This window comes from Lithobates pipiens, unplaced genomic scaffold (assembly GCF_037356315.1).
Source record: "Lithobates pipiens isolate NorthernLeopardFrog02 unplaced genomic scaffold, aLitPip1_a1.2 Scaffold_22, whole genome shotgun sequence".
Taxonomy (NCBI): Eukaryota; Metazoa; Chordata; class Amphibia; order Anura; family Ranidae; genus Lithobates; species Lithobates pipiens.
Window position 1 is genome coordinate 259,457,424 of NW_027507784.1, and position 17,076 is coordinate 259,474,499.

Genomic DNA, 17,076 nt, shown 5'->3' on the forward strand with positions numbered 1-17,076 from the left:
AAGAGTACAAAGAAAGTAGTACTATCCCAAGGCAAAATGTCTGTACCAGTAAGTCACGACACACGCACAGGTCATCTTACTAAAGAAATTCAATGCTGAACTATTTTTATTAGCCACATCTTGCCATGGGCTTTTAACTTGTCTTACCCTTTCATGCATTTTCTAAGTAAGTCAGCAAATGAAACAAGGAATTGTAGTATTTTATCTCAGACCTTGATCTAGATAGATATCTTAAGGTGCAGATTCTGTAGAATAATAATTGGAAACTTTCAAAAAAGTCTGCAAGGACATGGATATTGATTATCGACAGACAGCTTGTCAGGAATCCTTTGTATAAACAAAAAAAACACTTCATTTTCTATAATTTTTAGGCTATCATATGTGTCAAATAGGGATGAGCTTCGTGTTCGAGTCAAACGTACGTTCGACTCGAACATTGGCTGTTAGTGCGTTCGGCGAATTCCGAACGTTTTGGCCATTCGCGTCAAAATTCGAGTGACGCGCGCGCGGACCATAATGCACTGCGTTGGCGCAGTGCATTGCTGCCCGATGATTGGCCAAGCATGCACTGTGACCCCGCATGCTTGGCCAATCGCAGCGCCGGCAGCGAGGAGAGCCATGATTGGCCACAGGCATCCTGCCTGTGGCCAATCATAGCTCAGGCTGTGTAGTGCACGCCCCACACTATATAAGGCCGCCTTTGAGGCGGCCTCGTGTAGTGTGTTACTTAGCATCTGAAGCAGTGGGTGTTCTGTGTACCTTCAACACAGTACACACCAATAGTTTTTGACTGATTTCCTATCTTGCTGCTGTGTAGTGGTTGTTGTCTGTGCCCTGACTGCAGTATACACCACTATATTCACCTCACCTATATAGCTAGTGATCTAGCTTTAACCACTTAACAACTGCCCATTGCCGATTAACGGCTTCAGGGGGGTTGTTTAACTCTGAGAGGCCGTTAATTAACGGCCTCCCAGAATTCTGCTCTCGCGTGCCCCGAGGTGTGCGCACTCGAGAGCATCCGTGACCGCCGGGTCGCATCACGGATCACGGTAAACGGCCGCTCATAGCGGCCGTTTACCACGTGATTGCTCCGTCAAATGACGGAGTGATCACTTGGAAACAAACCGGCGTCATGTTATGACGCCTGTTCCTCCCTCCCCTCTCTGTACCGATCGGTACAGCGGAGGGGAAAGAGATCGGTGTCAGCAGCGATGTGGGCTGCATCTGCAGTGCCCACATCGCTGCTCACCGAATTTAACCCCTCAATTCCCTGCCAATACTCTGCAATACCAGTGCATACTCTGCAGTACCCTGCCATTACTCTGCAGTACCCCCCATTACTCTGCAGTAACCCCCATTACTCTGCAGTACCCTGCCATTACTCTGTAGTACCCCCCAATACTCTGCAGTGCCCTGCTATTACTCTGTAGTACCCCGCCAATACTCTGTAATACCCTGCCATAAATTGCCATACCCAGCCATACTCAGAGATACCCAGCCATACTCGGTGATACCCTGAAATACCCAGCCATAGACGCCCCCCACCCCTCACCGCCCTCCGGTGCTTCTACCAACTCGCCAGTACGATCAAAGCCAGAATCTTTTTTTTTATTTTTTATTTCAGGCTTCCCAGCCTAGAGGTGAGATGTGGGGTCATATTGACCCCCCAGATTTCACTGTAAAGAGGACCTGTCACCCCATATTCCTATTACAAGGGATGTTTACATTTCTTGTAATAGGAATAAAAGTGATCAAAAATATATTTTTGGGGGAAAAAATGTCAAACTAAAATAAATAAAGTAAAATGAACAATAAAAAAATAAAATTAAAATTAAAGCGCCCATGTCCCCATGTGCTCGCATGTGCCACACATGTGAGGTATCGCCGAGAATGTTAGAGCGAGAGCAATAATTCTAGTCCTAGACCTCCTCTGCAACTCAAAACATGTAACCAGTAAAAAAAAAATTAAAGTGTCGCCTATGGGGATTTTTTAAGTAGCGACGTTTGGCGCCATTCCACGGGCATGTGCAATTTTGAAGAGTGACATGTTTGATATCTATTTACTTAGCATAACTTCATCTTTCACTTTATGCAAACATTGGGCTAACAAGTGGTTAATAATAGAGCTTGCAGTCAGTAGTGTTAGGAGATACCCAGTACATACCGCTATAATATAGGGCAGGCCCCTACTTTCAAACATCCAACTTACAAACATCTCCTACTTGCAAACGCAAGGAGACAGCAGCAAGTGAGATGAAAAAAGATGGACGACAAAACAAATTATACAGGGGTGATAACCCTTCCCTATGTTTTCCAAAAAGCTTAAAGATAGTTTTTTTGACTGGAGCTACACTTTAAAAATGTACCGGTTGAAAATGACAAACAGATTCAACTTAACACAACAAACCTACACAGTCCCTGTCTTGTTTGCACCGCCTGTATACTGCTGTTCTGAGTATATAGGGCCTGGGGGCCACACGCATTTCCTTTTTTTAATATGGGTACGGGGTTCCCCTTAATATGCGTACAAGACCCAAATAGGCTGGTAATGGGCAGGGAGGGCTACCCATGCCATGTTTCTCAATGATTTTCAACCATATTGCAGGAACCAGATATAACATTAAAACCGCAAGCAGTTTTAAATGGTGTTATTTCCGTTTAATGTCATTTTGTGCAGGGACTGTTCTAAACACGGGAAACACGTGGCACTTCACAGGCATACTACAGACACCCCCCAGGCACCATATTTAAAGGAATATTTCACTTTTTTTTTTTCACTTTAATCGTCATTAAAATCAGTGCTCCCGCCAAAACGGCAGTTTTTAAAACTTTTTTTTGCAGTGACCCATGTCCCCTGAGGCAGGAGGCAGGTCCCCAAACCCTTTTTAGGACACTATCTTGCATATTAGCCGTTAAAATGAGCACTTTCCAATTCGAACGTTCGAGTCCCATAGACTTCAATGGGGTTCTAACGTTCGTACCGAACGTGGGGGTCGTTCGCAAGTTCTGGTGCGAACCGAACCGGGGGGTGTTCGGCTCATCCCTAGTGTCAAAGCATACATTCCTCCGACTCTGATGTTATTTGTTGTGACCTTTTCAAAAGTTATATTGCACTAAACTTTTCATCCAACCATCCAATAATTTATATTTTAAAATGTTAATAAAAAAAGTAAAAAAATTGTGAAAAAAACATGATTTTAACTCATTAGACTAATCTGCAACTTTACCTACAATCTGATTCTGTGAGATAGATCATATGACCACATGCCATAATTAGTTGATATAACACGCACCAGGGTTTACATATATACAGTATCTCACAAAAGTGAGTACACCCCTCACATTTATGTAAATATTTTATATCTTTTCGTGTGACAACACTGAAGAAATTACACTTTGCTAGAATGTAAAGTAGTGAGTGTACAGCTTATATAACAATGGGAATTTGCTGTCCTCTCAAAATAACAACACACAGTCATTAATGTCTAAACTTCTGACAACAAAAGTGAGTTCACCCCTAAGTGAAAATGTTCAAATTGGTCCCAAAGTGTCAATATTTTGTGTGGCCACCAATATTTTCCAGCACTGCCTTAACCCTCTTGGGCATGGAGTGCACTAGACATTTACAGGTTGCCACTGGAGTCCTCCTCACTCTTCCATGACGACATCGCAGAGGAACTGGCTGCTGAGTGTATATCAACAAATTATTGATACCGCATCCTAAATTTGTATGCATTAAATGTGAGGAAATATAAAAATACAATTGTAGCACTAATCACAGAGGGGCCACCGGAAATAACATGGGTCTACTTTACCTGTCCAGAGGATTCCAGCTCTGTAACCAGTCAGAGAAGCACACCAACAAATTCAGGCTCAGTCTAAGGGTCTTTTTAAGTATTATTGCAGTCCTGAACAAAATGCCGGGAGGAGGCTTAAGGGTGCAGGTCAGCCAAAGGTGCTCCCAGATCTTGGAGAACAGCGACCTGAAAATTTTTGTCCCAGCAGTATTAGGCAGCCTCAAAATAATTCTGAAGAAAGAGAAAACAGCCAGAAAACCCGAGACCCTATGAGAGCAGTCACAGTCAGCAGCAACCTCTGGCATTGCACACCTGGAGCTTAAAGAGAAAGACTCCCACCTTTCCAGTTGAGTTTCCACAAGAAAGTTTCCTTCAAGCAAGTTTTCTTTAAGCCCTTAGCCCATAACACATGCTGTGGTCTAGCAGCAGTAGATCTCTGGAACACACAAACACACACATCCCTCTCCCAGGGGAAAGTCCCAAGGGAAGAAAAAGACTGATTGGATCCTCCCAAATATTTATCTTCTCCCCAGCAATGCCTTCTGGGCCAACTGCTCAGGGATTGGCTAAGGTCAGATAACTATTCAGAATTCGGTGATTGACCCTTCCAAACTATTTCTGGACCATTCTTTTAGAAGCAGACAGAAGCAATCAGCCACCAGGTTTACGGATAAACCTGATCAAGCCTCCAAAGTAAACTACAACTCTGGATACAAAAGAGCCATGAACTACATTGTAAATTGAGCCAGTCCAAGGAAGAGGAACTACACAACAATTGCATTTGCTTACAAAATTACAATTAAAAGATTTGTATAAAAACATAGTAGTCGCAACCATAAAGTTTAACCTTCCTATAAGTATGTCCCAGTCCAGTACATCTTAACATATAGTCTCAAACTCTCATGTCATGACTTCACTTCAATTAATGGTTTGACAATGCAATGGACAGTGATCCTTATTTCTATGTGCCTTTCTCAGATATCTTCCACTTCCTCAGGAGTAGGGATGAGCCCAATGTTCGAGTTGAAAGCAAGTTCGACTTGAACATCGGGGGTTTACCTGTTCGCCCAACAGCGAACAATTTGGGGTGTTTCTGGCAAATTCGAAAGCTGCAGAACACCCTTTAAAAGTCTATGGGAGAAATCAAAAGTGCTAATTTTTTAAGGCTTATGTGCATGGTATTGTCATAAAAAGTGTTTGGGGACCTGGGTCCTGCCCCAGGGGACATGTATCAATGCAAAAAAAAGTTTTAAAAGGGCATTTCTTTCGGGAGCAGTGATTTTAATAATGCTTAAAGTGAAACAATAAAAGTGAAATATTCCTTTAAATTTCGTACCTGGGGGTGTCTATAGTATGCCTGTAAAGTGGCACATGTTTCCCGTGTTTAGAACAGTCCGAGAGCAAAATTACATTTCGAAAGGAAAAAAAGTAACTTAAAAGTACTCGCAGCTATAATGAATTGTCTATCCTGGCATTACCCATAAAAGTCATTGAAAAAAACGGCATGGGATTCCCCCCATGGGGAACCCGAACCAAAATGTAAAAGAAAAATATGTGAGGGTACCCCCAAATTCCATACCAGGCCCTCACAGGTCTGGTATGGATTTTAAGGGGAACCTCGCGCCCCAATTTTTAATAAAATGGCATGGGGCCCCCCAAAAATCCATACCAGACCCTTATCCGAGCACTCAACCTGGCAGGCCACAGGAAAAGAGGGAGTACGAGAGAGCCCCCCTCCTGAACCGTACCATGCCCTCAACGTGGGGAGAGTGCTTTGGGGTAGCAGCCCCCCCAAAGTACCTTGTCTCCACGTTGATGGGGACAAGGGCCTCATCCCCACAACCCTTGCCCGGTAGTTGTGGGATCTGCGGGTGGGGATCTTATTGGAATCTGGAAGCCCCCTTTAACAGGGGGACCCCCAGATCCCAGCCTCCCCCTGTGTGAAATGGTAACGGGCACAAATGTACCCCTACCATTTCACAAAAAAGTGTGAATATGGTTAAAAAAAAACACAAGACATGAGACAATTCCTTTATTAAATTTTTTTTAAAAAAGTATCCCATGAAGTCCATTCATCTTCTTCTTCTCTTGCCCCCCCCCCCCTTTTCCTGCGGCCTGCCAGGTTGCGTGCTCGGATAAGAGTCTGGTATGGATTTTTGGGGGGGACCCCACACCATTTTTTAAAAATTTTAGTTCAGGGTTCCCCTGTGGGGAATCCCGTGCCATTTTTTCAATAAATTTTATGTGTATTGCTGGGGCCGACAATTGATTATAGCCGCGAGTACTTTTAAAATACTTTTTTGCGTTGATACATGTCCCCTGGGGCAGGACTCAGGTCCCCAAACACTTTTTTTGACAATACCTTGCATAGAAGCCTTTAAAATTAGCACTTTTGATTTGTCATGTTTGTGTCCCATAGACTTTAACGGTGTTCGCATGTTTGAACACATTTTTTGCCTGTCCACATGTTCTGCTACGAACCGGGGGGGTCTTCAGCTCATCCCTACGCAGGAGAATAGGAGGGGGCTGACACTAGATAAACATAAGTATAGTTGTACTTGTCATCTCAATCTTCCCATGACACTACACACCACTAGTTTCATGTGTGCAAATGTCTGCCTGAATGGTGACGTCACAGTGCTATAGCTTCGCCCAACTAGTTTTTGTCACTGACGCACTCAGGAGCATGAACAGAATTATCCATCAGTATAGTCAACCACATAATCATTTGCATGATAATTTTCAAATATATAATAACTCAATATTATTCAGTCACTACATTTCATTGTGCCAGGGTAATTAAATGCAGTTTATGAAATTAAATATACAGTAAAAACTGCAAACATTAAATGTATTATATGCATTACAAGATGTAGAGCGTGGGTATGGAAGGATCACAATTTATAAATATCATAATTTACTACTGTTGTCTTATGACAATTTCATGCAGATACATACCTATAAATTTTATTGACATTATGCAAGGTATTTTTTATTGACAGCACCAATCCCTCAAAGAAAAGTTTAAAAAGGGTGGCAAAAAGCACCATAAGGGGGAAAAAATTAAATAATTAAATTAAATTAAATACATACTGTCACCATGACTCACAGATGCCTCCTGGGTGCTGGATATCCCACAGAATTGTACTCCTGCACAGTACAGCACAGGCTATTCTCTCCCCATTTGGTACCTAATATATTATCTTCAATGTTTGAGTTACTCTGGATTGTGTGTATGTGATATTGTCGTTGAGGTTTTTCAGTCACAGATAAGGACAAACAATGCCTCATGTACTCAACCAAGTTTAAATTCACAATCTGTGGTTTTATATCAATATAAAAAAAATCATTTTATTGCTTATTACTATTTCTGTAAACTAGAGGAGCTATTGTTGCAATTGGCTAATTGTTAAAATAATAATATACACAATATAACCACTGTATATGATTACTGAGTAATGTTGCACAAAGACATTTATATAAACTTGATCTCTGGTGGAAAAAAAAATTCCTTTCTACTCTACATGTCTTTAGCTATGTAGCTAATCAATATATATATATTTTTAAAGTAACTTAAAGCATTCTCTGCATTGAAGTTAAAAAACCTTCTGTGATGAGCCCTCCCCTAGCCCCCCTATATACTTACCTGAGCCCAATCTTGATCCAGCGATGCGCAGCAGCACTGCTCTCTCTCTCCTCACTGGACATGGAGGCAGCAGCGGAAGTCATTGTGAAATTGACATCTTTTATTTTGCCTTTGGCCACCAAGTATCTCCAAACGTATTCAATGACGAAGCCTAATAAATAGATGGTATCCTTCCTGCAGAACCCATTACGGACTCCCCTAGACCTGCTCAAAGGAGAGGTGCTATAGAACCATTGCGGGTAGTAGTGAGAGTAAAATCTGACCCTTGTATTATGGGAAAGGTGAGTTTCTTGTATAAAGGCAATATCACATGCTTCAGAGTGAAAAATTATTATAAGTCACGTGTGGTTTAACAGTGTGATTTAAAGTATTGGATCATGCTTTTTATGTCAGGGCAGCAACCAGGATATGATGGAAATCTATTAATATACTCACACTGGGAGCCATGAATATCTGTTGATGTATACTATTTTATTAAAGAATTCAAACATGTTTTGCTTCAGGCACACCAAGACTAAGGGACCCCAATAGATTGGCAGTGGTAGGAGGAGAGGAAAATGTAATCTTGTAGTTAATACGATGATTTTAAAAAAAAAAAAAAAAAAAAAAAAAAAAGCTTCACATAGCTGAAGATCATGTAAATCATACCTTTCTAGTAGAAAACATTGCTTCTACATTTCCTAGAGCTACAGTATACCATTGCATAGTACAATAAAGTGAAATATGATTGGTTGCTGTGGATTGCTGTAGATCATTATGTTTGGAGCAGTGTATCCAACATTATATCCCTATTTCCTGCACTCCCCTGACACTCTTTTAGTACCTTGAGCTGTAGATAATACTCTATATTTTAGAGTATAGGGGAGTATGCTGGTTTATTCAACACTGCCACATGGGGTGTCTATAGTCCTGGTAAGGCTACCACTCCAGCAACTCATGGCTTACACGAGTCTTTGCTTTTACTTTCTGAGGCCGAACAGAGCAGAAGGAGAGTGGAAGGAGGGCAAGTTTATTCTGCCAAGGAGTGTGCTGCTATGTGAACATGTTTCCTTGCCTATGCATTTACTTTACTTTTTTTTTACTCAAGCCTGCAAGCTCGGTCAGGCACACGAGGAGGCCAGGAAGGCTGCTAACTAAGCAATACAAAATACAATCCCTATTTTTTTTTTTTAAGCTCTGTGTAAAATGATCTTCTTTTGTGCACCCCTGGGTTCGGTGCTCTGAAACTCCAAAAACAGTCAGTGCCATGTTCCTTTCAGGGTGTAAATATAGTATGTATGATAAGCCTTCTATGCTCAGATCCTGTATGTGGATATAGTCAGGTTGCTAAGGCAAGTGTCTGTGCATTATATAAGCAGCTCTACCACTGCTTGTAAAATGGTAGCAGTGCCAAGTTGATTTTTTAGCAATTTCTACAGTGCTTCATGTTAAAACAACATCTTGCTTTTTAATCCTGACCGATATCCTTGTACCCAGTAAATGCATGCATGTTCATTCACTTAAACATTAACCGATAATGTTCTTATTCTTTAATATAGCTATGCATCCTTTTTCAAATTTACATTTCAAGATGATCTGCAGCAATTATTGAAAGGACTTTGTGCTGTTTTTATTGTTACCCTGATTAATCATTAGGAACCTCTTCTTACTGCTGTACATGTGCTGCATTTAAATCTCCACCCTGCGTTAAACTAATTTCTAGGGACTTTGCACCCAATCCTGCTGTTCTGAATACGCCATTCCAGCGTGTAATAATTAATCAATGAGCTTTATGGCACTGCTCTACAAACTGTTTCCTGGTTAGAGTGAGGATTGTGTAACAGTCCTGCCGTCGCTGGGTAGACAGTGAAAATGTCCACCAGGTACCACCAGGCCGCAATAGACGGTTATCTGGATATCTTGAAAGAAGCCACTAGGAAGGATATTAACACATCAGATGGAGATGGTATGACACCCCTTCTCTTAGCAGCCTATCACGGGCATCTGGATGTCTTGGAGGTTGTGTGTAACAGAGGGTAAGCTGACATATTACCTATCTATCATTAAAACGCTAACTAAAATATTTATAAAAAAACACTAAATAGAGTAGTATCACCCAGTTTATGTAGATAGAAGTTAATAGAATTGGCAATTATGAAGAGCTTCCATAACTCATCAAACAAAATATATTTTAAAAATAAGAATTTATTGTCTAAAACTACTTCCTGTCCAGTAATTCTGTACAAGAAAAGTGTCAGCTATCATTTGTACAGACTCTCTGTCAGGACTAGAGTACAGAAATGAATGAATAAATATTCTGTGTAACTACAAAAATGTATTCAATTTGCTCATAACTGTATGTTAGAGTCCAACCTGTGAATGATTTTATGGCTTGTTTTAAACAATAGTATAGGAAAAGCAGCGATGTTGCCATGCTACCTTACATAATATTTTCAAAATTACTACCGAAACCCAATCTGAATGTATTAACATCATATCTTTACATATCTTATCATACCTTTGTATTTAACACGTTCCCCTCTACAGCATTTTTTTTTATTTTTGCACGTTAAAATCTGTATTTTTGGTTATAAAATTTGTTTAAAGTTATAGTGGAGCTCCACAGAAAAGGGGAAGCTCCACTTGTTTGCTTCCTCCCCCGCCATATTTGGCACCTTTTTAGGGGGGCAGGTACCTGTATTTGACAAGTGACCGTTCCCCACTTCCATGAGACCTCGCCGCGGTGAGGTCCTCTGGAAGTTCGGCCCCCTCCTTCCCCCACCCCCAGGCCATTCACAAAGCGCAGCGGGAACCGGCAGTGAAGCTTCCCTTACAAGGAATGGTGGTGGCAGCAACCGAGAGCCGATTGGATCCCTAGACAGGCAAGTGCCCTAATATTAAAAGTCAGCAGCTACAGTATTTACAGTATTTATTTTTTGGTGTGGGGCCTGGAGCTCCGCTTTAAAGCCCCCAGGACATAATATATTTTCTAAAAGCAGAGGCCTTGTAAAATAAAAAGTTGGTTGTTGCAATTTTTTATGTTGCATTATATTTACACAACTGTTAAACAAATATTTTCAGGAAAAACATATATACAAAAATGTATTTTAGTGCAAAAAAATGTAATATAATACTCACTTTTTGGCAAAATATAACATTAAACAAAAATATACCAAACATTTCAAATCTTAAATTGTATGAGCTTCTGATATTTTGAAAAATTATGATACCCAAAATTCTCCACAGGTAATGCTTTCAAAGCCTATACACTTCATCAGTTTAGAATAGACCATGAATTCCAGCAGTAGAATTATTGCTCTTACTCAAAGGTTCACTGCAATACCTCACCTGTGTGGTGCAACCACCGTCTACATACACATGCACACCCTGTGCCACATTTGCATTTATGTTTAAAGTAAAACTAAAGACAAAACCTGTTTTTCATTTTGGATAGAATAGGGGGGGATTATAATCCCTGTAAGGTATATCTTTGTCATCTGTGTCCCATTGAGGACATTTCCCTACACTTCCAGTCCCATAGCCAAACAGGAAGGGACTACCTGGCTGTTACCAGGGTCACCAGAACTAGTGTCCCCATTAGAAGATATCCCCTCTATTCCTGTTCTGGGGACAACCGAAAATTAAGGATTTTCTTTTACTTTCACTTATGTTCATAATAGTAAACTGGACAAACAGAGAGGGTGAAAAACCACTTAAGGACCAGCCTCGTTTTGAGATTTTGGTTTACATGTTTTAAACCGTTTTTTTTTTTTGCTAGAAAACTACTTAGAACCCCCAAACATTATATATATTTTTTCTAACACCCTAGAGAATAAAATGGTGGTCATTGCATTACTTTTTTTCACACCGTATTTGCGCAGCGGTCTTACAAGTGCACGTCTTTTTGGAAAAATTAACTTTTTTGAATAAAAAAATAAGACAACAGTAGAATTAGCCCATTTTTTTTTTAGATTGTGAAAGATAATGTTACGCCGAGTAAATTGCTACCCAACATGTCACGCTTCAAAATCGCGCCCGCTCGTGGAATGGCGACAAACCTTTATCCTTAAAAATCTCCATAGGTAACGTTTAAAAAATTCTACAGGTTGCATGTTTTAAGTTACAGAGGAAGTCTAGGGCTAGAATTATTTCCCTCACTTTACCGATCATGGTGATACCTCACATGTGTGGTTTGAACACCGTTTTCATATGCGGGGGCTACTCATGTATGTGTTCGCTTCTGCGCGTGAGCTCGGCAGGACAGGACATGTTTAAAAAAATGTTTTAATTATTATTTATTTACGCTGTTTTCAAATAAAAAAAATGTCACTTTTATTCCTATTACAAGTAATTTAAAACATCCCTTGTAATAGAAAAATGCATGACAGGACCTCTTAAATATGAGATCTGGGGTCAAAAAGTCCTCAGATCTCATATTTAGACTAAAAAGTCCCAAAAAAAAATTTGTAGTTTTAACAAATTATACGTCGGCAGAATTGCACGGACGGGCACAAGCACGTACCCGTACGTGCCTGCCTTCCAGCGGGTGGGGGGTCCGATCGGACCCCCTCCCACTGGCTGCGACGGTCCGTTTCGCTTCAGGAGCGATCCGGGATGAGGGGATGGCCGTTGGTTTCTGGCCATCCCCTTTCGATCGCTCCTGGCGAATGAGAAGCTTCCCCTGCCTGTGTAGTGTAAACACAGGCAGGGAGGAAGTGATGTCACTCTCCTCGGGGTGGTCTTAAATATGTTTTTATTATGTTATATGTTTGTAAGATTTTTAATAAATTAAACATTTACACTAGTATGCAGCTCCCTATTGTGATAAAAGGGCTGTGATCTGAATTTCACTAAATATCCTTGCTTGGTGAGCTTCTTCACTGGTAGTAGGTTACTTTTAAAAGATATCTTTCTGATGACTGTTTGGGATATGTAGATAAAGTTTCCCTATTATTTCTGAAACCATACAGTATACTGTCCATTAGCTGTTGTAATTATTTCTGTCTTGCTGTTCCTGCTTGTGCTAGCCTTTCACTATGTTAGTCTGGTATAACTTTCTAATTAGGTACAGTTTTTAAAGTTGTTGTAAAGTCAGATTTTTTTTTTATCTTAATACATTCTGTGCGTTAAGATAAAAATCTTTCTGTGTGCAGCAGCCCTCCTCGACCCCCCTAATACTTACCTGAGCCCATCTCTGTCTATCAATATCCATGAGTGTCTTGGCCACCCACGACTCTCCCTCCTGACTGGCTGAGACAAAGCAGTGGCGCCTTTGGCTCCCACTGCCGTCAATCAAAGTCAGTTAGTCAATCAGAAGAGCGGGGGGCAGGGCCAAACCACAGCAGTCTGAATGAACACAGGAAGCTGCAGCTTGGCTCAGGTGCCCCCATAGCAAGCTGCTTGCTGTGGGGGCACTTGACAGGAGGTAGGGGCCAGGAGCATAGAAGAGGGACCCAAAAAAGGAGGGTCTGGGTTGCTCTGTGGAAAGCCACTGCACAGGGCAGGTAAGTATGACATTTTATTATTTTTATAGAAAATGAGACTTTATTATTTATTATTATCTCTTCTTTACTTTCTGTAGCTCCTGCTACATTTCTTTTGCTGTTTCATTTGTATGTTTGAACAATTTTATCATCATCCATGCTCAGGGATATAGTTTGAGCTTTTCCTCTTTCTCTAACCTCTCATTTGAGTTTATTCTGGGCTCTTTTATACACTTCCATGTAGCCTTTCATCAGCATCATCTGCACTTTAAATTTCCAGTACTGATAGTTCTGATTTGCTAAATTAGCAGCTGAATTTTTTATTTTTTTTATATATATTTACAAATAGCTTTTTATTAATTTTTTTTCTTTGTACATCAAAAAAAACTCAAACACACAAAACATTTCTATCCAATAACCTGACCTAACGAAAATAAAAAAACTCTATATATGGGCTCACCAGACTATACTTCAGCTATTGCTCAGAACCCTCCATCCCATCAGGCCCATTAACCATCCTTCTCCTAAATAAAATGAATAGCATTGTAAAACTAACCTGAGTGTTTCATTTAATTATTATGCCTTAACGGTACATATATACATATGTAATTATCCCCCTCCAAAAATCTATTTAATTATTAACTTTCCTCAGTATCATTGATATATTCAACTGACTGCTCATACAGATTAGAGACTAACCACCAATGTCAGATTTTAACAATTTTTTTGGATTACGTTTATATGCCAATTCCTCTCGTCTTAAATTAAGATTAATCACTTTAATCAATTGATCTATTATTGGCAGATAATTTGATATTCATTTTTGTAATATAAGTTTATGGGACATATACATAGATCTCAACCACATCGCATGCATTTCAACTGGGAGAGTATCTTCCAGTACAATTCCTAACAATACTATTTTTGGATCAAGATGAACCTGTGTAGAGCACAGGGCATTTAACCACTTAAGGACCGCCACATGCCAATGTAAGTCATCAGAATGGCATGTACAGGCACAAGCACGTACATGTACGTGCTTGCCTTCCAGCGGGTGGGGGTCCGATCGGACCCCCCTCCCGCTGGATGCGGTGGTCCATTTCTCTTCAGGAGCGATCCAGGATGAGGGGATGGCAGTTGGTTTCTGGCCACCCCCTCTCGATCGCTCCTGGCGAATGGGAAGCTTCCTCCCGCTGTGTATAGTAAACACAGGAAGGGAGGAAGTGATGTCATTCTCCTCGGGGCGGTCTTTTTGACCGGACTACGAGGAGAACACTGAAAGTAAGTGCACCAACACTACACTAACATGTAGGCACACATAGGCACACAACCCCCCCCGATCACCCCCCGATCACCCCCCGATCACCCCCCGCCCCCTCTCCCCCTCCCAGTCACAGTGTCACTGATTGCAGTGATCATTTATTTACTGATCACTGCATTCACTGTCAGTTGTGACAGTAAAAAGTGTCAGGGCAGTTAGTGTTAGGTCCAGGGTAGCCCCCTACCACCCCCCAATAAAGGTTTAACCCCCTGATTGCCCCTAGAGTTAACCCTTTCACCCCCTTTTGCCAGTGTCACTAAGCAATAGTTTTTCTGATCGCTGCATTAGTGTCGCTAGTGTCGCTAGGTAGCTAGTTATTTTTTTAGGTTCACCGCCAGGTTTTTATAGCGCTAGGTACCCCGATATACTACCCAATAATGGTTTTAACCCCCTGATTGCCCCTAGTTAACCCTTTCACCCCCTTTTGCCAGTGTCACTAAGCAATTATTTTTCTGATCACTGCATTAGTGTCGCTAGTGTCGCTAGGTAGCTAGTTATTTTGGTTTTCGGGTGCTTGGTTTTCGGGGTCCCGTACGTGGCTAGGCTCCCAAAAAGTCCCCCACATGTGGTATCCCCGTACTCGGGAGAAGCAGCAGAATTTATTTTGGGGTGTAATTTGACTTATGCCCATAGCATGTGTGAGCAATATATCATTTAGTGACAACTTTGTGCAAAAAATACATTTTTTAATATTCCTGCAACTTGTAGCAAAATATAAAATATTTCATGGACTCAACATGCCTCTCAGTAAATAGCTTGGGGTGTCTACTTTCCAAAATGGGGTCATTTGGGGGGGGGGGGGGTTTGTGCTATTTTGGCATTTTATGGCCTTCGAAACTGTGATAGGTAGTGAGGAGTGAAATCAAAAATTTGCACCCTTAGAAACCCTAAAGGCAGTGATTGGTTTTCGGGGTGCCGTACGCAGCTAGACTCCCAAAAAGTCCCACATATGTGGTATCCTCCTACTCAAGAGAAGCAGCAGAATATATTTTGGGGTGCAATTCCACATATAACTATGGCATGTGTGAGCAATATATCATTTAGTGACAACTTTTTGTAAACTTTTTTTTTTGTGTCCTTATTCAATCACTTGGGACAAAAAAAAAATATTCAATGGGCTCAACATTTCCCCTCAGCAATTTCCTTGTGGTGTCCACTTTCCAAAATGGGGTCATTTGTGGGGGTTTGTGTTATTTTGGCATTTTATGGCTTTCGAAACTGTGATAGGTAGTGAGGAGTGAAATAAAAAATTTGCACCCTTAGAAATCCTGAAGGCAGTGATTGGTTTTCGGGGTGCCGTACGCAGCTAGACTCCCAAAAAGTCCCACATATGTGGTATCCCTGTACTCAGGAGAAGCAGCAGAATATATTTTGGCATGCAATTCCACATATAACTATGGCATGTGTGAGCAATATATCATTTAGTGACAACTTTTTGTAAACTTTTTTTTTTTTGTCATTATTCAATCACTTGGGACAAAAAAAAAATATTCAATAGGCTCAACATGCCCCTCAGAAATTTCTTTGGGGTGTCTACTTTCCAAAATGGGGTCATTTGGGGGGGTTTGTACTGCCCTGCCATTTTAGCACCTCAAGAAATGAGATCAGTCATGAGAGGCAGTCATAAATTAAAAGCTGTTTAGATTCCAGAAAATGTACTCTAGTTTGTAGATGCTATAACTTTTGCGCAAACCAATAAATATACGCTTATTGACATTTTTTTTACTAAAGACATGTGGCTGAATAAATTTTGCCCTAAATGTATGACTAAAATTGAGTTTATTCGATTTTTCTTATAACAAAAAGTAGAAAATATATTTTTTTCTCAAAATTTTCGGTCTTTTTCCATTTATATCGCAAAAAATAAAAATCGCAGAGGCAATCAAATACCATCAAAAGAAAGCTTTATTTGTGGGAAGAAAAGGACGCAAATTTCGTTTGGGTACAACATTGCATGACTGCGCAATTACCAGTTAAAGCAGTGCAGTGCGAAATTGTAAAAAGACCTCTGGTCCTTAGGCTGAAAATTGGTCCGGGGCTGAAGTGGTTCAATTATAAAATACATCTTCCCAATAGCGATATCATTTAGGACATCGTCACAGCATATGTATAAGTGTACCTATATCAGTAGTACATCTGGGACAGTTTGGTGTAGTTGCTTTATCCCAAGAGTGTATCTTTAAAGGAGTATAGTGGGCTCTATAAGTAAATAACTAAGTAAAATTCTGTGAGGAGGATAGGTATACTCAGAATAAATTCTTCAGAGCTTGCTCCCACTCCTCGTCACTAAGTGTCTCCAAATCTTTACGCCACTGTGCAAAGCTACCCTCTTGTAGCTTAGTAATTGGCTATTATTTGTGGAGAAGAATATATACCCCCTATAAGTCCCTGTTTAGAGCATCTTACAGTTAGTGCCATAACTAGGATGGATAAAGAGTTATATTTTAATGAAAAGTTTCTTGCTTGGCACTGCAAATCATGCAGAAGCTCTAAGTATTGAAATAATGATTTAACAGGCAAATTATATTTCTCTGCCAGTTTATCAAATGGTTGCAAAACCTCTTTATCAAAAAGTTGAACGAGAACCAGAATACCAGCCTTTTTCCATAAATCTAAATTTTCAAGCTTTGCTACCTCAGGTAATTGCAAATGATTCCATAGGGGCATATACTGAGTATATCCCTCATAGTGAGTATCTTGTTGAATAGTAGTCCAAATGTTATGAATTAAATAAAATGTGGCATAGCTACATTTAATATAAAAGTGGTAAACCACTATTAATTATACCAGTGGTTCTATCAGAAATTGAGAAAATATAATTTGCTGTATGGGATCCTCACAGTCTAT

At 40.4% G+C, this 17,076-nt stretch overlaps 1 protein-coding gene across 1 annotated transcript in view; it reads left to right on the forward strand.

The window, feature by feature from the left end:
• Nucleotides 1-9,235: 9,235 nt before the first annotated feature.
• Nucleotides 9,236-17,076, forward strand: part of ANKS4B (ankyrin repeat and sterile alpha motif domain containing 4B) — a 104,245-nt gene continuing 96,404 nt past the window's right edge. Inside the window, exon 1 of the mRNA XM_077448992.1 lies at nucleotides 9,236-9,461. Within this exon, the coding sequence (XP_077305118.1) occupies nucleotides 9,298-9,461 (164 nt within the window). The 5' untranslated portion in view covers nucleotides 9,236-9,297. The remainder of the gene's footprint in view (nucleotides 9,462-17,076) is intronic.